Source organism: Hippopotamus amphibius, chromosome 15 (assembly GCF_030028045.1).
Source record: "Hippopotamus amphibius kiboko isolate mHipAmp2 chromosome 15, mHipAmp2.hap2, whole genome shotgun sequence".
Classification (NCBI taxonomy): Eukaryota; Metazoa; Chordata; class Mammalia; order Artiodactyla; family Hippopotamidae; genus Hippopotamus; species Hippopotamus amphibius.
In genome coordinates this window covers 28,100,947-28,123,013 of record NC_080200.1, presented here as the reverse complement: position 1 = coordinate 28,123,013, position 22,067 = coordinate 28,100,947, and the positions used below count along the sequence as shown (strand labels likewise).

Here is a 22,067-nt window from a genome sequence, read left to right as displayed (position 1 = left end):
GGATGTGTGTGAAGAGTACCTTCCTTTTGTAACTGGTTATTTTATTTATTAAAGACTGGAAGGGGGAAAATCAGATTAAAAATGGAATATGAAACAGAAGTGTTAAAATCAAGCAATAAAATCAATAGAAATTATTCTGATGTCAATAGGAAAATGGTAACAAAATATTTTCAGATCAGACTAGAAGCAGCACTTCATTAAAAGGAAAAAATAAGTTTCAAATAGGAACAATGGAGAGGCTTTTATATAGCTGGATAATTCAACTAATGAAGAGGAATGAATCAAATAGTGATAAAAGGTAGACATTTCCTCTAATTTATTGGGGAAATAATGATATTGACAAATGTCGATGACATTGTGATGAGAAGGAAAACTTGAAAAGCCCTAAAATGCTCAATTCAGAGATGGGGGAAAAAAACCCAAAAAATTGGATCAGTGTTTTCCTGAAGTGGACAGTTCTAAAAATTTGCACTTTCTTTTTAGTCATGACTTTTGAGGCTGCATTGTCTACCTGTTGTTGATGTGGGAAATGATGTTACAGAATCATTGTCTTATGAAAAAGGCATCAGAGTACACAGCCAAAAAGGCCGAAAATGTTAGAGAAACATGTCTTAAGCGATCCGTCGTCCGGCAGTTAATAAAACACGTTGTATCATTTTTCTGAATTTTGTGGTATTTGTGGTATTGTTGTTTTGTTTTTATTTGCAACTGTTGTACTTCCTCATTCCGAAGAAATACTTGTTTTCAAACCTGATTTTGTATTTTTCTTGAGAGGGCCTTCCAGATTGTGTAACCTTTGGGCCCCTTAAAACCTGTATCTGCCCCTGCCTGCAAATGTTTGAGTCAGGAAGATAAGCAGAGGCTCCTGAGAAGAAGTGGAAGGGGCTTTTTTGATAGGGATCAGACACCAGCTGAAGGTCTTTGAGGAAAACAGTAATCTAATGGACCAGGTTGATGCAAGGTATTTCACCCTCCGGGCTGGAGTTTGGGGGCAGTGTTACCCTCACAGCTGCCTCCAGCCAGGCTCAGCTCTCCGCACAGCCCTCCCTCACCCTCCCCTCTGTCTGCCCTGTCGCCAGGTCTTCTCGTGGGCACCCTGGATGTGGTGCTGGACTCCAGTGCCCGGGTGGCCCCCTACCGCATCCTGCACCAGACCCAGGACTCGCAGGTCTACTGGACAGTGGCATGCGGTAGGTGCCCCAAATCGCAGTGGGTGCTGGGCAGGGCCTGCCCCAGAGAGGGAGGGGACACCGCCTGCATTCCGGGTTTGGACATAGCCTACTGAGGACCTGATTCAGACAGCCTGCATGCAACCTGCCCCTCATTCAGACCGCACAGCCCAGGCCAGCATCCAGCTCAGGAAGGCAGCTCAGCTGTGCACAGCTGCAGGGCAGGCAGGCATGGGCCCCACAAAGCCCTGTGTGCCTCTCTGAGGGCTTGGCCTCAGGCAGTGTCCATGTTTTCCTGCCAACCTTTTATCAAGGTGGACACAGCTGATTATTATTCATGGACTACATATTTTTTAATTCACCGACTCACAAAGTTATCTGTAAACCCTAAAATCAATACTTGTGGTACTTTTGGGGTCATTTGTAGACATCTGTGGAAATGCATGTGTGCAAAGCAATGAAAAATTTCAGTCACAAGACACAGGTTCCCAGCTGAGGTGGAACAAGGCATCCTGCTTTCTTGTTTCAGCTCTCAAACCATAAACATGTCTGCTTTTAGAAGTCTAAGCACTGTGCTTTTCACATTTTTGTGTTATCTGTTGGTGACTGTGCTGTTTAAAATGGCCCCAGGTATAGCTCTGAAGTGCTGTGTGGCGTTTTTAAGCACAAGAAGCTGTGATGTGCCTTATGGAGAAAATATGAGTTAAATGAGCTTCCTTCAGGCTCATGCACTTCCTTACAGTGCTCCTGGCTATGAGATCAATGCTAGGGTAATAAAAATATATATTAAATAAGGTGCCTTTAAGCAGAAAGACATATAAGACAAAGTAGTGTATTGATCGGTTGATGAAAATGTTGTGACCAGAGGCTCACAGGAACTTAGCCCTGTAGCTCCCCTGGGAGCAGTATTGGCAAAGTCAGTGTTCCAGGAGACTTTGTAGAACATAACCACTGTGAATAACGAGAATCAGCATTAGTTGTCCTTCTGGGAGGCAACACCCACCCTCTTGAGAGTCCCGGGAGGAGGCCCCCTTTCAGCGGGACCAGCCTGGCTGAGGTCCGTGGGATAAAATAGCAGTCATAGCTGGTACTCAGACAGCACTTCCTGGATGCCAAGCATGTGAACCTCCCAACAACTCCAGTAGGTGGAACTTTGGTTTTCCCTATTTTGAAGATGAGGAAACTGTGGCCCAGAGGGGTTCAGTAACCTGCCCAAAGTCACACAGAACCACAGATCAGACCCAGAGCACTTGTTCATGTCCACTGTGCTAAATACCTCTCTGTGCTGGAAGCCACAGTGTCACTGTCCCCCAGGATAATGGTTTTCCTTGGAGACCTGCGAAGAGGTGATGAGACTGTTCACAGCTGGACTCCAGCTTGGGGGGGTGGGGGGCAGGTCAAGGGGTGAAGACACCAGGGCACCCGGAGTGGGGCACTTGCAGGAGAGGGAAGCTTCCTGTGTGGTGGGGCCCAGGGCAGTTGGTGTATGCCTGGGCTAAGATGAGACGCAGCACTCCAAAATGAACCCTTGAGATTTCATCTCTGTGTCTAGGTGTTCTTCTCAGGGAGCAGATGGAGAGGGGGCTGTGGCAGTGAGAGCAGCCTCTCTGTGGGGAGAGAGGAGCGTGGCTGCTCTGTGGGGCCTTGTGGGAACCCCACTGATGGCATCAGGGCCTGCTGCTGGGGAGGGCCCCAACTGCACTGTGGAGCCCCTGCCCTGGTCAGGCCCCTAAGCTCAGCTGCCCGTGCATCTCTCTTTTTGCCCAGCATGTCTCTTCAGCTCTCCAAAACCAGACACCTGCTGACACCTGCCACTGATCTCCACTCCTTAGCCTGCCATTAAAGGACTTTCAGGGTCTGCCTGCCTTCATTTCTGTCTTCCTCCCCAAGCTCACACCTGGCCTTCAACCAGACAAGATACTTGCAGGGCCTGATGTTCTTAACCACACCTGTCCTGGCTGGTGTACCTACAGCGTCCCCCCACACCCACTTTACCTCCTCCTGCTCTGCTGAGTACCTGCCCGGATGTCACATCCTATGGAAGACCTTCCAGATTCCCCAGACCCATGTCCCCACCCTCCTCCCTCCTCTGGACTTGTCATGTCTCCACCGGCACTTTTGCACTGAGGCTTGCTGGCTCTCCCACTGCACCAGCAACTCCCTGAGGGTGTGGGCAGGTTCTGCAGCCGGGTAGCCAGGCTTAGCGTTATGGTTGGGTCACTTCCCAGCTAGGTGACCTTGGGCAACATACTCAGTCTCTCTGTGCCTCAGCTTCATCCTATGAAATGAAAATACCTATACTTGTCTCCAGGGTGCTCTAACAATCAAGCAGGATAATCCATAAGAAGTTCTGGAAACCAGAACTAGCACTTAATAATTCAATTAACTGTTATAGTGTTTATTCCCAGTACCTCGCATAGAGATGGCACAATTTCAGTGTTTACTTAGTAGTAAGTGAAGATTGAGTTTCTTTAAACTAATAATTCTTTTAAGTGAACAGATATAAATATTTATAATTAAAGTGCAGACAGATCCACACAGACATAGTAGACAAGATTCCTGTCTTAGGCTGCCAGGAACGTGTGGGTAAGAGGGTTGCATCACATGCAAATTTAACTTCCAAATTCAAATGTGCATTCTTGGCAAAAAGAGCAAGAAAGAAAGAACTCCCTTCCCCTAACAACTAGACCTTGGCCTCTGTGCACTAGGGAAAGGAGACCATGATAGATATGCCAAGGAAAAATGAAAAAAATATATAATTTGTGGATGATTTAGGAACTTCCAGAGTTAATTTCTATTTATGGTTATCTATTGTTATGATTATCACTGATAGTTGTATGATTCTGGATTTAATCATTTTCACATGGGCATCCTCCCACAGACCCACGGGAGAGGGTCTTTCCATAGAATTGCTTGTTAGGGTAGTGAGCTGCTTTGGTAAATGTAAAGAAACAAATCAACCCTAGCCAAGACGGGCTGAACTGTGATGTGTGACAGAGCATTGAGCAGAGGAGATGCTCTGGGCCAGAGGAGATGACAGGGACCCACTCAGCCTGGCCAGGGCGGGGTCAGGACTGAGTCTTCAGCTGAGGGAAAAGTTGTAGCCAGGTAGGGAAGGATGGGGCGGCCAGGGATCAGGTGCCCAGCAAGGAATGTCTGGTCCACAGTCACGTTGAACTCGTGTCTTTGTGAGGCTACCTCCATGCCGAGTGTGTGGGCCTTCCCGTGGTCACAGAAGCAGCTGGGCCTTCTGGGCGCTTGCAGTCCACAGACCATACCCCCCCACCCCCCGCCCCCTGCCCCAGGACACTGAAAAGGAAGCAGAGCCTTCACCCCTTTTCTTATGTAATGCATTCAGAAAAGAGTTCTCAAGTGCAAAACCCCATGCCAGACATGTGAAAAACCCCAAAAAGTGGGGTGCCAGAGAAGCAGGGGAAGCCAGGCCAGGCAGAGACTTCCCTCATCCCTTCACTGCTACTCCTGGGGCCGCTTTTCCAATTCCCTGATGGAGGCAGAGAAAACAGCTGCCTCACTCTTTGGGAGTGGCATTGGGCTGCCTCTCTGAGTTTTTTTCCATTTTTACTGGGCCTGCAGTGCCCTCGAGGGCCCCTCTCTGAGGAGGACAAGGACCCCCTCTTAGGTGGGGCAGACACTGGGGGCCAGCCAGAAACTGAAAGGGTCAGATGGGGTTCCTGGGAGAGACAGGATCCGGTTTGGGATGTGAAGTAGCATGAGGAGGAGCAGGCAGAGGCCTGGGTGGGGCATCTGGCTTCAGAGAGAGAGGGACGGGCGCCTCTGGCCCAGCAGGAGACCAGCCTGCAGGGGCCTGGGGTCCTGCAGGAAGCGGCAGCTGCCATCTGTGGATGCCTGAATTCTCAGGGAGCTGCAGTCACTTATACCAAGTCTGACTGTGTCTGGCTAATCACCTATACGTGGAAGACCACTCAAGTCCTTTTATCTTGAAGAAAAGCAAACCTGCAAATGTATAGACTGTTTCTGGGAGGTCACTCTTACTCTTGGCATCAGAGGGAACTTGAGGCTTTATTTTCCTCATGAGTCTATAATTCTGTCTGCATTTTTGTATTTTGTGGTTTTATCAGGACCATTTATGACTTTTGTTATATACATGTACACAAAGAAGGAAAGAGTAGCAGCTGAAAGATTGCAGTCACTGTGGTAGAGCAAATTAGGTCACCCATCTTAATCTCTCTTCGAGTTTATGTTTAAGGCCTGGTGATTTTATGATTTTCCTTGTCTTTACTCCACCAAACCTCCCCTAGGTTCTTCCCGCAAAGAGATCACAAAACACTGGGAATGGCTGGAAAATAACTTACTCCAGACCCTGTCCATCTTTGACAATGAGGAGGATATCACCACCTTCGTCAAGGGCAAGATACACGTAAGATTCGCTTTCCACTACTGGTTCTCACTCGCTTCTCTGGGCTAGCAGCGCCCACCTATCTTCTTAAAGTCCAGACAATAGGGCGTAGTTCTTTCCCCCATTAAACGGAGATGGAGACGAAGTGTCTGGTCCTGTTCTCTTGGTGCAGAGAGGGGCGGTTGAGCTCATTGTGTGCAGGCCGCATCTTCTGGCCAGCCGCCCGAGGCTAAATTTAGCTGGGAGTTCCCATTCCCTAATGGGTACACAAATATGCAAATACAGATACACAACTCTGATGGCCGGTTCCTTGGTCAAAAGGGTAATTTGAAGTGTATTTCTATTATAAAAGTAACATTACTTCAAAATGTACAGACACTTTGACCCAGCAGTTTCATTCCTTGGAATTTAGCCTGCAGTGTACTCATATGTGCAGAATGACATGTGTCAGGATGTCCCCTGCAACACTGTCAGCAAAAAGGCTGGAAACAGCGCCGCCCATTCCCGTGGCGAGAGGGGAAGTCGCTGTTCTTTCCTGTGCAAACTGGGAGGGATCACACTTGCTAACATAGCATTTATTGAGTATTTTCCATATGACTACTGTGCGCAGCACTTTATATTCAGGGGACTTGGTCGGTCATATGTGGTATTCTTGGAATATTTTACAGCTAGCAAAATAATTATAAGATAGTAACAATGTATAAAAACTTACCACAGTGATGTTTAGATTGTTTCCTCTTTAGGGAATAGTGAACATAATGAACATTTATCTAAGTGTGTGTGTGAGTGTGTGTGTCTTTTTCTTTCTGTTGGGTTAAATTCCTCAGAGGGCTTTTACTGGGTCAAAGTTTCCTGATGCAAACTTGCTTTGGGCAAGCCCTTGTGCCTTCATTATGCCAGAACCTCCTAGACCTGGGCGGAGGGCACCAAGATTTCCTCAGCAGTTCTCTGTGTACCTTGGGGTTCAGGGTGGGACCTGTGTGGCCCTTCTAGCTCCAGGAAAACAGGCAACAAGAGCAGAGGCACGTCTTCACTCTCCTCGTGAGCCAGCTGGGCAGTAATAATAATAACAGTAACATTATGGAATGCTTCCCTTACACCAGGCCCAAACAGACTAATCAGTAGAACAGAATCAAGTTCTAGATGAGTCAGATAAAAAAAGGAAATTAGAAAATATCAAGGGAATTCGCCAGCAGTCAAGTAGTAGGACTGGGTGCTTTCACTGCTGGGGCCCAGGTTCAATCCCTGGTTGGGAAACTAAGATGCGTGGCACAGCCACAAAAGAAAAACTTCAGAACTGGACAATTAAGGAAATACTACTGTATCCCAGAATTTGTGAGATGTAGCAAAAGCAGCACGCAGAAGCCTTAAATTTTATGCTTTATAATGTGAGGAAAAGAAGAAAGGGTGGAAATTAATCAGCCAAGTGTCCAATTCAGTAAGTTAGAAGAACGCCAGAGAAACCAGGAAATTAGAAAGAAGGAAGTACAGTTATCACAAAAAGATTACTATTCGCTGAAGCCTCAGGTTATAGTTGGCATTTTTTAACAATAAAATATTTTTAATTAAGATAGGTACCTTGTTTTTTTAGACATAGGACTATTGCATATTTAATAGACTACAGTGTAGTGTAGACATAACTTCTGTATGCACTGGGAAACCAGAAAATTTGCATGCCTTGCTTTAATATTTGCTTTATTGCTATGGTTCAGAACCAAACCTGCAATATCTTCAGGGTATGCTTGTAACAAAGGGAAGACGTTAATTCCTTAGAAAATAAAGGAATGATACAGAAGAGCAACAGATCCAAAAACAGGTCTAAATATAAACAAACCTGTGGCAGAAGTGATCAAGGACAAAAGAGAGACCTCAAATAATGCTGGGAATGAAATCTGAGAGCATCTATTCAAAAAGCAGACTTAAAAAAAAAAAAGAAAGGGGACTTCCCTGGTGGTCCAGTGGTTAAGACTTCGCCTTCCAATGCAGAGGGTGTGGGTTCGATCCCTGGCCAAGGGCCTGGGAGCTAAGATCTCACATGCCTCAAGGCCAAACAACCAAAACATAAAACAGAAGCAATGTTGTAACAAATTCCATAAAGACTTTAAAAATGGTCCACATCAAAAAAATCTTAAAAAAAAAAAGAGAGAAAGAGATTGCCATAAACAGCTTTAAGCTGATAAGTTATAAAAATTGAGACAAGATGGACACTCTTGAAATAACATGTTTTAGTTTCCAGTTGCTATTTGCTACTTAACACGTTATCATAAACTTAGTGGCTTAAAAACACTGAACACACTTTTCTACTATTTGCTTTTTTTTCTTTTTTCTTTTCTTTTCTTTTTTTTTTTTTTTTTGCTGTTCCCTCACTTTATTTTTTTAATTGGGGTATAGTTGTTTTACAGTGTTGTGTTAGTTTCTACAAACAGCAAAATGAAGTAGGTTCTCATTAGTTATCTACTTTATACATATTAGTGTATATATGTCAATCCCAAGCTTGCAATTCATCCCACCCCCTTTCTCCCCCTTAGGTGTCCATATGTTTGTTCTCTACATCTGTGTCTCTATTTCTGCCTTGCAAACTGGTTGATCTGTACCATTTTTCTAGATTCCACATATATGCATTAATATACAATATTTGCTTTTCTCTTTTTGGCTTACTTCACTCTGAAGGACAGTCTCTAGGTCCATCCACATCTCTACTAATTACCCTATTTCATTCCTTTTTATGGCTGAGTAATATTCCATTGTATATATGTAGCACATCTTTATCCATTCATCTGTTGATGGACATTTAGGTTGCTTCCATGTCCTGGCTATTGTAAATAGTGCTGCAGTGAACACTGGGGTGCATGTGTCTTTGAATTATGGTTTTCTCTGGGTATACGTCCAGTAGTGGGATTGCTGGGTCATATGGTAGTTCTATTTTTAGTTTCTTAAGGAACCTCCATACTGTTCTCCATAGCGGCTGTATCAATTTACATTCCCACCAACAGTGCAGGAGGGTTCCCTTTTCCCCACACCCTCTCCAGCATTTACTGTCTGTAGACTTTTTGATGATGCCCATTCTGACCGCTGTGAGGTGGATACCTCATTGGAAACCAGCAAAGTGGCTGCATCAGCAGAGCAGATGGAGACTCCCTTCTCACTGAACACACTTTTCTACTATTTGCATTTTTTTACCATGTTTATGTATTATATTTTTCAGATATTTACATTAAAATAACTAAAAATGTATATTTAAAAAGTCCCTTCTCTGATCCAGTAGAAATCAAGGAGTTAGGGGAACTTGCCCAGCATCTGTCTGGCCAGAAGAACCAACAGCCCTACCTGCTTGTGGCCCTTGTGGTCCCACCACCTGAGTTCCCTGAGGCTGTGGGAACCAGTCCCCCTGTCCTCCTGCAGGGCATCATCGCAGAAGAGAACAAGAACGTGCAGCCTCAGGGAGATGAGGATCCTGGGAAATTCAAGGAGGCCGAACTGAAAATGCGGAAGCAGTTCGGGATGCCTGAGGGGGAGAAGCTGGTCAACTACTACTCCTGCAGCTACTGGAAGGGTCGCGTGCCCCGGCAGGGCTGGCTCTACCTGACCGTCAACCACCTGTGCTTCTACTCCTTCCTGCTGGGCAAGGAGGGTGAGTGCAGGCAGCGGGGGTGCCCCCTGCGTCCCCCCTAGCCCCAGTCCCCCAGCTGGTCCTGTCATCCTCAGGGCATCCTCCACTGCCCCACCCTTGCCCTCGCCTCTAGAACGTGTACCACCTCCCCAGAATGCTGACGTCCTGAGGGCTTTCCCTCCTCGGCCCCCAGATATTCTGTCCCCACACACCTACCAGAAGGTCTCCCCAGAACCCAGTGGCCCACGACCAGAATGCCCAGACTTGAGCCAGGCATCACCTGGCTCTTGGGGGCTCCTGTCATGTCTACATCAACCAGCACAGTTCTTCACACAGTGACTTTCCACACAGGGCCTCCCCCCTTTCAAGTAGAGTATGCCAGGGTACCCATCATCCCTGAGCCACTCCAGGTTACACGGCGCCTTGCATGTGTGTCCCTGCGGCCACCTGCTGCAGGTCCCGCCCCACAGGAAGCCCTGGCCTCAGGACAAAAGGCAGATGCCCAGCCAGCGCCCTCTGCTGCCATGTCACCCCCAGAAAAAGCCCCCAGGGCTTTAGCTGTTCTCAGTGTTACCTTTTGTGGGCCCAGCAAGGCCAGCTCCCAGCCATGCACACACCTATCCCGACCTCCCTTGCCTTTCTCCCGCCTTTGCATCTCCTCACCAGGCAGGGGTCAGTGTCCTGTCTGTGCTGGTCACACCATGTTGACTTGTTCCCACATCAGTGCGCTCCCACTAGGTGGGGCTTCTCAGGTCCAGGGTCCAAGCTGGCTCACCTCTGCTTATTCATTCATGTCACCCTCTAGCTGTTTGGTGGGCAGACCCAGGAGATTCTCGGCGCTGGGCGCTGGGTTGGCCCAGGATGGCCCAGTGCCTCCTCATGGAGCTCGTGTCCCAGCATAGCCAGGCTCAGGCACAGGGTGGGGAGTGGGGGTTGGGAAGGCAGGCTGCCCACTCCCCTAGGTTCCAGGCACAGGTAGGACTTGGGAGCCTGTCTCCCCAGCCCTCCAGCTGATTTGACCCGGTGGGGTGTCTGTCCCCTCTGGCATCCAGTGAGCCTGGTGGTGCAGTGGGTGGACGTCACACGTCTGGAGAAGAACGCCACGCTGCTCTTCCCTGAGAGCATCCGTGTGGACACCCGGGACCAGGAGTTCTTCTTCTCCATGTTCCTCAACATCAGCGAGACCTTCAAGCTCATGGAGCAGCTGGCCAACCTCGCCATGCGACAGCTGCTGGACAGCGAGGGCTTCCTGGAGGACAAGGCCCCGCCCAGGCCACCCTTGCCGCACAGGAACGTCTCAGCTCTGAAGCGGTGCGCTGTGCGCCCCCACCCCCAGCGGGCACCTTCCCTCCGTCCCCTTCACGGTCTCCCTGCATGGGAAGGGGGCCAGGCAGAGGGGTGGTTTTCGATAATTGGGGGGGGGGGGGGCGCCAGGAGATTTGCGGAGGCATTGTCCTAGAAAACCTACCACCGACGCTGACGTGGAGGGAGTGCTTCGTGTATTACGTCTCGCAGCCCTGGGGTGGGGGGGTGGGGGGGGCACTCACAGACAGGAAGCTGAGGCTCAGGGAGACAGAGTGACTTGCCTCAGGCCCCAGCCCCTTAGCTGTGGAGCCCAGGACAGACGCCCCGCCCCCACACCAGCCAGGGCAACCCCAGGGGCTTCATCAGGAAGGCGGCAGCAAACCTCAGCTCAGGGCGCGCTGGCTGCATCCTGCCATGACTGACAGCTCTTCTCAGGACCCCTTGGCCCTGACCCCAGGTTCCAAAGACAACCCTGCGCAGGTCTAAGGTCTCTGCCACCCTGTCCGTGGGCATTGGTAGACAGAGGAACGAACCACTGGGGCTGGCCCCTCCAGAACACGTCTGTTCTCACTTCTCCTTGCAGCTTCAGGGGAAACGCATAGGCCAGCCAGGAGTTCAGAGGTTCCCCTGAGCCCCTGGGTCCCACAGCCAGATTCATGCCTGTGTGCTCAGAAACGTGGCCTAGGCCCAGGCTCTTGGGTGCACCTTTGGGACCGGAATGCTGTCCAAGGATGTCACTCCCCTGATGTGAGTGCCAGGGTGGCTTTCAGAACCTTCCGGAAAGAAAGCGAGCGGGGCCGGACTTGATAGCCTCTGTCACTGTCCATCAAGGTGTGCCTGCCAGGCCCAGCGCAGGCTGCCGGCAGCCCCCAAAGGGCTGAGAAGAGAGGAATGTTTGTGATGACAGGGCCACCACAGGGGCAAGGAGCAGCCTACCGGGCCCCTGCCTCACAGCATCGGACCCGCGAGTGTGCATTTCCATTAGGCAACAGCACCCTGTGTTTTTTGGATTTTTTGGTTTTGGTTTTTGTGGGGTTTTGGGCCACGCCCCATGGTATGTGGGACCCTAGTTCCCCGACCAGGGATCAAACCCATGCCCCCTGCAGTGGAAGCACGGCGTCTCAACCGCTGGACTGCCGGGGAGGTTCCAGCACCCTGTGTTTTAGTCTTAACACACAGCTGCCTGTCGGAGGCCTTGTCTGGGTTTCTAGGTGGGGCTGGGTCTTCCTAGTAGGAAGCAGCAGGGTGGGTGCAGACATCCTCTGGGCGCCACCCACCCTCAGTACGGAGCGTGCTGTCTGTCGGCCACTCCTCCCCTGGTCATATGGGCATCCACCTGTTACTACCTGACCATTCAGTGTGCATGATTTATTGAACTCAGATCCCTGGGCACGACTTGCTCACAGGAGGGCCCCACGAGCCTGAGCCAGTGGGGAAACCGAGGCATGAGGCCCCCTCATGCATGTGCTCATCCCCACCTGGGTTTCCACAGAGACCTGGATGCCCGAGCCAAGAACGAGTGCTACCGGGCCACGTTCCGGCTGCCCAGGGACGAGCGCCTGGATGGCCACACAGGCTGCACCCTGTGGACCCCGTTCAACAAGCTGCACATCCCCGGCCAGATGTTCATCTCCAGCAACTACATCTGCTTTGCCAGCAAGGAGGAGGATGCATGCCACCTTATCATCCCCCTGCGGGAGGTGAGCCCTGGTCCCCGCCCGCTCTGCTCTCACTTGCCAGGTACCTGCCCAGGTCCCCAGCCCAGGAAGCCCCCCAGAATTTAGTGACACGCCTGCAGAGGGCCACAGGGGTTCATGTGCTGTACCAGGCCCCCCCCCGTGAGTGGGGTGCACTGGATGCCCCCTCAGGGGTCAACCCCCCTGATGAGGAGACAGGGTGGTCTTTGGCCTGCCATCAGAGCTCACAGTGGAATATAAGGAATCCTCAAGAAGGACCCACACCTCCCTGATCAGAGCCCAGTGGCCTCCTGCAGGTGAGTGTCCCTTAGTCCTGCTTTCTCAGGCCTTGCAGTTGAAATTTGGCAAAGCCCTGCTTCGGTTGGGCTTGGAGGACTCTGACGCCATCCCAGCCCCATCACATCCCTCTCAGAGGACACCTCACTGTTCCTGTCCCGACACCTGCCTTGGCTGTGGCAGAGTCATTGGAAGTCAGCTCTCACCTTTCAGGAGTGGGGTCAGCTCTCACCTGTCAGGTGTGGGGGACAGCTCTCACCTGTAGCGACAGGGATAGCCGTCATCTGTCGGAGGTATTTTTTATCCACTTTCTTGGGCTTCCACAGTGACTCTGGTAGAAACAAGGCCATTTGTCCGTGTTGCAGTGAAGGATGTAGACAGTGAGGGAGAGGCCCCCTCTCTGCACCCCCTCCCCCTCAGACAGAAGACACTGACCCTGCAGTCAGGGCAGATCCCAAGGCCTGCTTTTCCTCATGGCCCAACAGGGCATACTGGCTGTTTAGTTAATGAGGCACGGTGAGGTTCTTAAGCTATAACCTAAATCACAGTGTGTATTTTGATTCTATTTAAAACATAGAGCAGTGGGACCTCCCTGGCCTTTATACAAAGCCCTGAAGTTGCAGGTATAGTTGCAAACAGGTGTGAGGCAGTGTGTTGCCTCAGTTTCCCCAAGGGAGGTCAGAAGCAAAGGACTTAAAGGAGCCACAGCTCCAGGCTAAGGGGCTCAGAGGTGGCCCTTGACCCCACGCTGTCTTTCGGCACTAGGCCTGTGGATTTGTCCTGGGTGCTGTACTGACCTGACCCTGAGACCTGGGGGCTGGCTACAGCATCAGTCTTAGGCCCAGCTCTCTTTCTTCTGGGGGATCCAGACATTCCTGATGGCAGAGGGCTCTTGGGATGGGCTCTGCAGCTGGTCAGGATGGAGGCCCCTGCCCAGTCCTGACCTCAGTATTGACTTGGCAGGGGCTCCTCGCTCACGGCCAGCCCCACTCACGTGTCCACGGGACTCTCGAATTCACACTCCCAAAGCTCATCCTCGCCTCCGGAAGTGGCACCCCTTCCATCTGTTTGCCGAGGTGGGATTCTGACCTGGCCTCATTCCCACATCCTGACCATGGCGTGTCCTGTCAGCTCGCTCTCCAGAGCGTGTCCCTTCCTCTTCACAGCTACTGTCTAAGACACACTGTCTGCTTGGGTCACCTCAGGAGGACACTGTCTGCACCTAAGGCTTTAGGACCCATCCTCCCACAGCAGCCAACATAATTTAAAATTTTCCTCACCCTGGGTAGAATCCTCCAGTATCTTCTGTGATTAAAAGAATCTCCAACTGCCTGCTGCGACCTGTGAGACCTTCCGTGAGCCACTCACCCCTAGTCAGACCTTGGCCCACACACAGACATGCAGGCGCGCACACACACACACACACACACCCGCATACCCCTTCTCACCCCGCCCCAGCTTCTCCGGCCTTTCTTTGTCCATCAGGCCAGTCTGGCCGCCTCCTCGGGGTGCTTGCTGGCTGACCTCTCCCCCAGCTCCTCGTCTGGCTGCACCAGGTCTCAGCTCAGTTGCTACCTCCCCAGAGGTGCCTCCAATAGGAAGCAGCCCAGTGGCCCCCCAGCTTGACCTGTGGCCCCACCAGCCCCGGTGACCACGTCCATTAGCCTGCATGTCCACTGTCTGTACCCACCCTGGGCTGCGGGTTCTGCAGAGGTGCCCCCTGAAAGCCCATCCTGTGCCCTGCACACTTGTGCTGCTCCGTTCACACACCTCGTGGTGAGGACTGGGCCAGGACACACATCGGGAAGTGTTGAGGGAATGAGTGCTCAGAAGGGCGTGCAGGCAGGGCTGCTCACTGTGTGTCAGGGCAGGGGCATGACAGTCCATCTCGGGGAAGCTGATCAGAGCCCGTAGCTGGGCTCAGGCTTTACGTTCTGCATCACCATCCTCATAACGGTCCTGCAAGGCTGCTGTGCTCACACCCATCAACAGCTGAAAAGACGAGGCTCAGACATGCAGGGAACTCACACAGCACCAAGCGGCAGAGGCAGAATATGAATCGGCCGGGCCTGGAGAGCCCCTTGTCCACTCCCTGCCCCATGCCCGGGAGAAGACAACCTAAGCTCACCATGCTCTCACCTTCACAAGACCATCTGGCTTTACATTCCAAGATGCAGACCCCCAAACGGTGTTTCTGTCTTCTCAGGTGACCATAGTCGAGAAAGCTGACAGCTCCAGTGTCCTGCCCAGCCCTCTGTCCATTAGCACCAAGAGCAAAATGACCTTCCTGTTCGCCAACCTGAAAGACCGGGATTTCTTGGTTCAGAGGATCTCTGACTTCCTCCAGAAGACGCCGTCTAAGCCCCCAGGCAGCAACAGAGCAGGGAGGAAAGCCAGCATTTTGGACCTAGCCCCAGAGGTATGAGGGCCCCTCAGAGCAGTGGGATGGGGGTCAGGGCCAGGAGAAGAGCCCAGGCAGCCCTGTGGTGCCTGCTTTGGGCCTTGGGTGGGGAGGGTCCTTGCTTGGTGCAGGGTGGAAAACCTAGCCCAGCCCCAGGCTCAGGTGTCCCAGCCATACGTGCGGTGCCCTGGGTCACAGGCCTGTCTGTACCTCGGGACGCCCCCCAGTCCTCCTGAGAATCACTGCTGCCTGCCTCAAGTCCTGTCCCACATAAGAAGCCTTCTCTGCCTGCACCAGCCCCCCTCATCTCTGTCCCTTTTGAACTTCTGCACTGAAAGTCTCACTGTTTAGGTCTGTCCGGCTTGCACTTATTTACCTGATGGGAGATTGATTTCCCCATCCGTCTTTCTTACAGGGTTACCTGTTAGCGCAATCTCTTCACTATACCAACAATATTAACAATAATTCTTTAACATCAAATACTTGTATTTACATTTCCCCAGATGCACATGTACTTTTTACAGTTTAATCATTTGAATCAAGGTACACATAGGTCATGTATATGTTACAATTGTTTGATGTAATCCCTTGTATCTATAGGTTTCTACTCCCATCTCGCTCTCTCTCTCACTCTCGCTCGCTCTTTCTCTCTCCCTCTCTCCTCCTCTCCTCCCCTCCCTCCCCTCTCCTCTCCTCCCCATTCCTTGCAGTATTTTATTGAAGAAGTTGGGTCATTTGTGCTATAGACTTTCTCACAGTCTGGTGTTTGCTGATTGCATCCCCTGGAAGTACTTAATGTGCTCTTTTGTGCCCTATTTCTTGTAAGTTGGTGATTGAGTAATGAGATCCAGCTGAGATTCAGATTCAGTTGTTTGTGTTGGTGGTGGGAGGGGTGGAGGGGGCGGGGAGCAGGTCCACCTGTAGGCAGGATTGAGGTGCTGTGTACTTCCACCAAGAGGTTTACAGCACCTGGGTATGTGCTGTTACCAGTCATTGACAAGCCTTGCCTGGATAATTCACTAGGTAACTCACTAGGATTGCAGATGGGGGCACTCTATCATTCCTTCTGTTCCTTAGCTGGAATATTTCCATATAGAGAGAAATTTACCCTTCTCAACTGTTTGGTTACTCTGAGGCACAGTTCATATAGCAAAGGCAGAATAAATCTTTTATTGGGTTGGCCAAAAAGTTCGTTTGGGTTTTTAACCCAAACGAACTTTTTGGCCAACCCAATTTTTTTTTTTTTTAATCCACCAGTTGTTAAAATGATGCATTGGTTTTCAAGTATCCTCCAAATGTGACCAGTTCAGTTTTTATGTTTACTTTTTAGTATAATTATAAACTTATGGATTTAAGCAACTTGATGTGCTTCAGTCCATGACAGTTACTGTCCTCGTGCCATCTGTGACCAGAGGAAGCTTATTCGAGTGGCATCCGAGTGCTTTTGACATTAGCCTAGCCATATTTGATCACTTCCTTGCTTCTTGGTATGACAAGATGTGTGTGCTCTTATCAGTCTGGATTTGTGAAAATACTTCATGATTAGAGTCCATATAGAAATCCACATATCTGTCTGCTCTAGAAAAATCACATTCCCACTGGGTGGCATTGGAGCTGAGTGGCGGCACATACCCTTCAGCTCCCGAGAACCCCACCTGGTCTGGCCCATGAAAGCCTTTAAATTTTCCACCCCTGTAATCAATGCTCAGTAAGCTATTAAGTAGATAAGGAATGGATAGGAAAGGAGTGGGCAGAATCAGTGTGCATCGGAGACATTAAGAAAGGTAGATTCTTAGAGGAGGTTAGGCTTGATCTGGGATTTCAAGAAACAGGTTGAATTGGGTAAAATGGGATGTGAGCAGGAATGCTGAGCTGCCTCCTCAAGGCCCAGTGCCACAAATGACAGGGCAAGACCAGCCAAAGCAAGCTTGGCCCAGTGTCCCCTTCCAAGCACCCACCCTTCGTTCACCCAGCACATTTTATTGCATTCCCGATAGGTACCAGGTCCTCTTCTAGGCACTAGGGATAGAGCAGATTAGAGAAAATTCATACCCTCTTAGAACTCATATGCTAGCCAGAGAGACACTCAGTAAGCAAATAAACATCCAGTATGTCAGGGTGGCAATAAAGGCCATGGATAAAAATAAAGCAGGATAAAAGGATCAGGGTTTCCAGGGGAAGAGGGGGCTCTGATCAAGTGGTACTTGAAAGAAGTGAGGGAACATCCATAAGGTATCTGGGGAAAGGGTATTCGAGGCAGAAGGAATAGCAGGTGCTAAGGCCTGGAGTCAGGGTTGAGCTTGGCACAGGCTGCTGAGATGAGTGGAGACAGGGCACAGGTAATGAGTTTAGAGTCGGAGTGGGAAGCCAGACCGTGTAACGCCCGTAGGCCCTTGTGAACACTTAGCTTTGACTCTGAGTGAGATGGGAGCCAGTGGAGAGTTTTGACCAGAGGAGGGACACGATCTGTTTATGTTTTAATAGACTTGCTATGGCTGCCGTGTTAAGAATGGAATAGTGGTACAGCTGTCCAGTGCAGTAGCCACACGTGGCTATTGAGCATTTGAAAGGCAACCAGTCCACACTGACATGTGCTGTAAGCATAAACTACACACCAGAGGTGGAAGATTCAGTGTGAAAAAGAGAACATAAAATATCTTGATAATTTTTTATATTGATTCCATTTTGAAATGACATTTTTGACTATATTAGATTAAATAAAATATATTATTAAAATTAACCTCACAATTTCTTTTATGTTTTTTAATGTGGTTACTAGAAAATTTTAAATTACATGTATGGCTCTCATCATATTTCTTTAGAGCAGAGCTGGACTAGAAAGTGACAAGAAATAGAAGCAGAGATGAGTTGGAAGGCTGTGACAGTTATCAGGACACAAGATGATAGAGCCTTGGTCGAGGGTGGTAGCAGTGGACTTGATGAGAAGTGATCAAATTCAGGATACATATATGTGGGGGGGGGGTAAAGTACATACAGCATCAAATTTACCATCTTAACCATTTTTTAAGTGTACAGTTCAGTAGTATTACGTATATTGACACTGTTATACAGCCACTACCACCATCCATCATTCGAAGCTCTTTTCATCTGGGAAACTGAAAGTCTGTACTCATTAAGTACTAACTCCTCACTTCCCACCCCCAGGCCCCAGCAACCACCATTCTCTTTGTCTCTGTGAGTTTGACTACTCCAGGTACCTCATGTAAGAGGAGTCATACGGTATTTGTCCTTTTGTGACTGGCTTATTTCTCTTAGCACAGTGTCCTCAAGGTTCATCTTCATTGTAGAATGTGTCAGAATTTCCTTCCTTTTTAAGGCTGAATAACATACCATTGTGTATGTGTATATATGCCACATTTTGTTTATCTACTCATCTTTTGACAGACACTCTGTTACTGTCACCTTTTGGCTGTTGTGAATAATGGTGCTATGAACATGGGTGTTCAGATATCTCTTCAGACCCTACTTTCAGTTATTTAGGGGATATACCCAGAAGTGGAATTGCTGCATCATATGGTAACTCAGTGTTTAATATTTTGAGGATTTGCCATAATGTCTTCCACATTGGCTAGACCATTGTACATTCCTACCAGTAAAGCAAAAGGTTTTCCCCATCAATACCAACACTTGTTATTTTCTGGGGTTTTGGGGGGTTTTCTGCAATAACCATTCTAATGGATATAAAATGGCATCTCATTGTGGTTTCGATTTGCATTTCCCCAATGATTAGTGACGTTGGGCATCTTTTCATGTCTTTTTGGCCATTTGTATATCTTCTTTGGAGAAATGTCTATTCAAGTCCTTTTCCTGTTTTCGTAAATCAGATTGTTTCTTTTTGTCATCACATTGTAGAAATTCTAAGTATTAACCTCTTATCAGATACATGATTTGTAAATATTTTCTCCCATTATTGAGGACGATTGTGTCCTTTGATGCACATAAGTTTTAAATTTTTATGTGGTCCAATTTCTGTTTCTTTTATTGTGCTTTTGATGTCATACCAAGAAATAGTTGCCAATCCAATGTCATAAGCTTTTCTTCTATGTTTTGTTCTAAGAATTTTGTAGGTTTAGCTCTTACATTTAGGTCTTTGCTCCATTTTGAGTTAATTTTGTAGCTGGTGTCCAACCTTATCATTTTACATGTGGATATCCAGTTTTTGCAGTACCATTTGTTGTAAAAACTATCTGTTCCCCATTGAATGGTTTTGGCGTGCTTGTCAAAAATCAGTTGAACTTGTGCATTGCGAGAGTTCATTTCTGGGCTCTCAGTTCTATTCCATTGGTCTGTATCCTTATGCCAGTGCTATACTGTTCTAACTACTATAGCTTTATAGTAAATTTTTAAATCAGGAAATTTGAGACCTCCAACATTGTTCTTTTTCCAAGCTTGTTTTAGCTCTTTGGGGTCCCTTGAAACTCCATATGAATTTTTTTAAATAAGTGTATGTATTTATCTGTTTATTTTTTGGCTGCACTGAGTCTTCATTGCTGCGTGCCAGCTTTCTCTAGTTGTGATGAGTGGGGGCTACTCCTCATTGCAGTGTGCAGGCTTCTCATTGTGGTGGCTTCTCTTGTTGCACAGAACAGGCTCTAGAGCACCGGCTCAGTAGTTGTGGTGCACGGGCTTAGTTGCTCCACAGCATGTGAGATCTTCCCAGACCAGAGATCAAACACGTGTCCCCTGCATTGGCAGGTGGATTCTTAACCACTGTGCCACCAGGGAAGTCCCCATATGAATTTTAGGATAGGTTTTTTGGGGGTTTTTCTGCAAAAATGTCATTGGGATTTTAACAGCAATTGCACTGAATCTGTAGATTACTTTGGGTAATGGCAACATCTTAGCAATCTTAAGTTTTCCAGTGCATGAACACAAAATATTGTTCCATTTGTTTGCATCTTTAATTTCTTTCATCAGTGTTTTCTAGTTTCCAGCATACAGCATCCAGCCTTTCACCTACTTGGCGAAGTTTATCCCTAAGTATTTTATTCTTTTTGATGCTATTGTAAATAAAATCATTTTCTTAATTTCCTTTTTGGATTGTTCAGTGTTAGTGTACAAGATATAATTTGAAGGTAGATCTGAGAGAACTGATGAATTAGATTGGAGAGTATGGGAGAAAGAGAAGGGTTTACAAAAAAGATGACCCTGTAGTTTTTGGCCTGAGCAGCTTAGAGAATAGAATCGCCGTGTAATGACATGAGGAAGAGCAGATTTGAAAGGAGAAATCAAGAGTTCAGTTTGAATTTGAAGTCAGGTATCATGAGAATTAAGAATTGACTACTCTAGATGGCAAGTAGAGGTTGTGGTGGCCTTTGCAAGAGTTGTTCAGTGAAAGGACAGGAAGAAAGGCCTGATGGAGTGGCCTTCAACTGGGACAAGGTGGTGGTTATTGGGGTAACTTAACAAATTTTCCATTAAAACTCACAAAGCAGCTTAAAGAGTAAAAATAAAAGCCCACAGTCAACATCTCAACAAAGCCAGCTGAGAAGGTATCTCACAAACCCCGGACTGTGAGTAGGTGGGATCAAACCACTAACCACAGCCTTATTCGACAGACACACAGTCAGCAGCTGTGCTGCAGCAGTGGAGGGAAGAGAAAAAGGGCCCTGACAGTCCTAGGAGCTGAGGAATCCAGTAATCACCAAAAGTACTCCCCTCCCACACACTCTCCTCAGACTACTCACTGAACAGAAACCTCAGCAAGTGACTAAGAGAAACCACCAGAGAAACTGGGGGCATATTTCTCAGCTGCAGTTTACAGATGAGTTAACAAACAACACAAAACATAGGAATCCACTAAGGAGCTGAGGGAAGATCAGAGAATGCTAAGACAAATCTGAAACACCCAACAAAAACTCCCTTCCAAAAGGAAAGAGCCCTTCCTGAGGAAAAAAGAACTGAACCTGAGCAGGGCAGGAACACTGCGGGGTAAAGAGAGAGAAGCTTCTGACACTAGAGGAGACAGATCAGGAAGTCCTGGAGGGGGGTGCTCCATGGAGAGACTGCAGCAGAAGACACACCCCCAACTGTGCAGTGCAAACAGCTGCCCCATACATACAACATCCTCCTGGAAGTACAGAAAAAGTCAAGTTATTCAGATGTGAGCAAAAGAAGATGATTATGTCCACACCCTATACAGAGAAGAAAACGAGCCAAAAACCTTCCATGGACAAAGAAAGCACACCAGAGCAGCATCCACCCAAAGCAGGTGAAAACTGTACCCTAATATTTCAAAATGACCTAAAAAAGAATTAGAAAAGGATTAGAAACTATTTAAGAATGATATAAATAAAAAATTTTTAGAAAGCGCAGAAGCACAGTGAGTAGTCAACAGAAAAATGTGAAAAGAGTTGACAGGGGTCAGGAAAGAATTAGAGAAAAAATGCAGAAATATTTCAGAAATAAATATCATATGAGCATGAACACAAGAATGAATAGACCCCACAGAAAGCCCATTAAGGGAAATGAGGACAAGAAGGGGGTGGGTAGGGTTGGGAATGGGGGTAAGAGGAGAGTCCAATAAATAGAAAGAAAAAATAGTAAGAGAAGTGATAAAGAAGTCAAAGAAGATCCAACTTATGTATAATGTAGCTCCTAAAAAAAGAAAAGCAAAGCTGTGGAATAACAACTGACGGAAACCACGATTGAAGAAAAGTTTTCTGAATATAAAAGAAGACTTAAACCTGCCTGGCAGAAGAGCATGTTGTACATCTGGAAAATCAATACAGAATAGTATGTAGTATATACACACACTGAGATATAATCTAGTAAAACTATCAGATTTTAAAGATTAAAAAAATTATTTTGGACAGCCAGTTAAGAAAAACCAAGTCAGAGAGGCATCAGACATTTTGATAGCAACATTTTATGCAAATAGAGTAACATTTTTTAAGATATACAGTAAAAAAAAAAGCTGTGACCCCAGGATTTTCTATCCGACAAACTGACCTTCAGGTATCAAGACCATAGGCTGCCTGGAACATGCAGGAGTTCAGGGCAGCTATCAGCTTCTGAGGAATCTAATAGTGAACAACCTCAGACAACCAGGACATGACTGGAGAGGCTTTGGCAGAAGGTCTGGTGGGAGCCTTGAATGTATCTAACTATAGAAATAAGACTAGATAACAAGGATAAAGGTGACAAATCATGTGTAATTTTATATGCTCTGACTACATAGAGTACAATGAAACATGAGATAAGACGGTAT

At 47.9% G+C, this 22,067-nt stretch overlaps 1 protein-coding gene across 5 annotated transcripts in view; it reads left to right on the top strand.

Annotated features, from left to right (window-relative positions):
• Positions 1-22,067, top strand: part of TBC1D9B (TBC1 domain family member 9B) — a 43,380-nt gene that overhangs the window by 1,950 nt on the left and 19,363 nt on the right. For all 5 annotated transcript variants that reach the window (XM_057710429.1, XM_057710431.1, XM_057710428.1 and 2 more), the window contains exons 2-7: positions 1,080-1,190; positions 5,450-5,568; positions 8,950-9,178; positions 10,210-10,468; positions 11,955-12,162; positions 14,642-14,854. In XM_057710429.1, the coding sequence (XP_057566412.1) occupies positions 1,080-1,190; positions 5,450-5,568; positions 8,950-9,178; positions 10,210-10,468; positions 11,955-12,162; positions 14,642-14,854 (1,139 nt within the window). The remainder of the gene's footprint in view (positions 1-1,079; positions 1,191-5,449; positions 5,569-8,949; positions 9,179-10,209; positions 10,469-11,954; positions 12,163-14,641; positions 14,855-22,067) is intronic.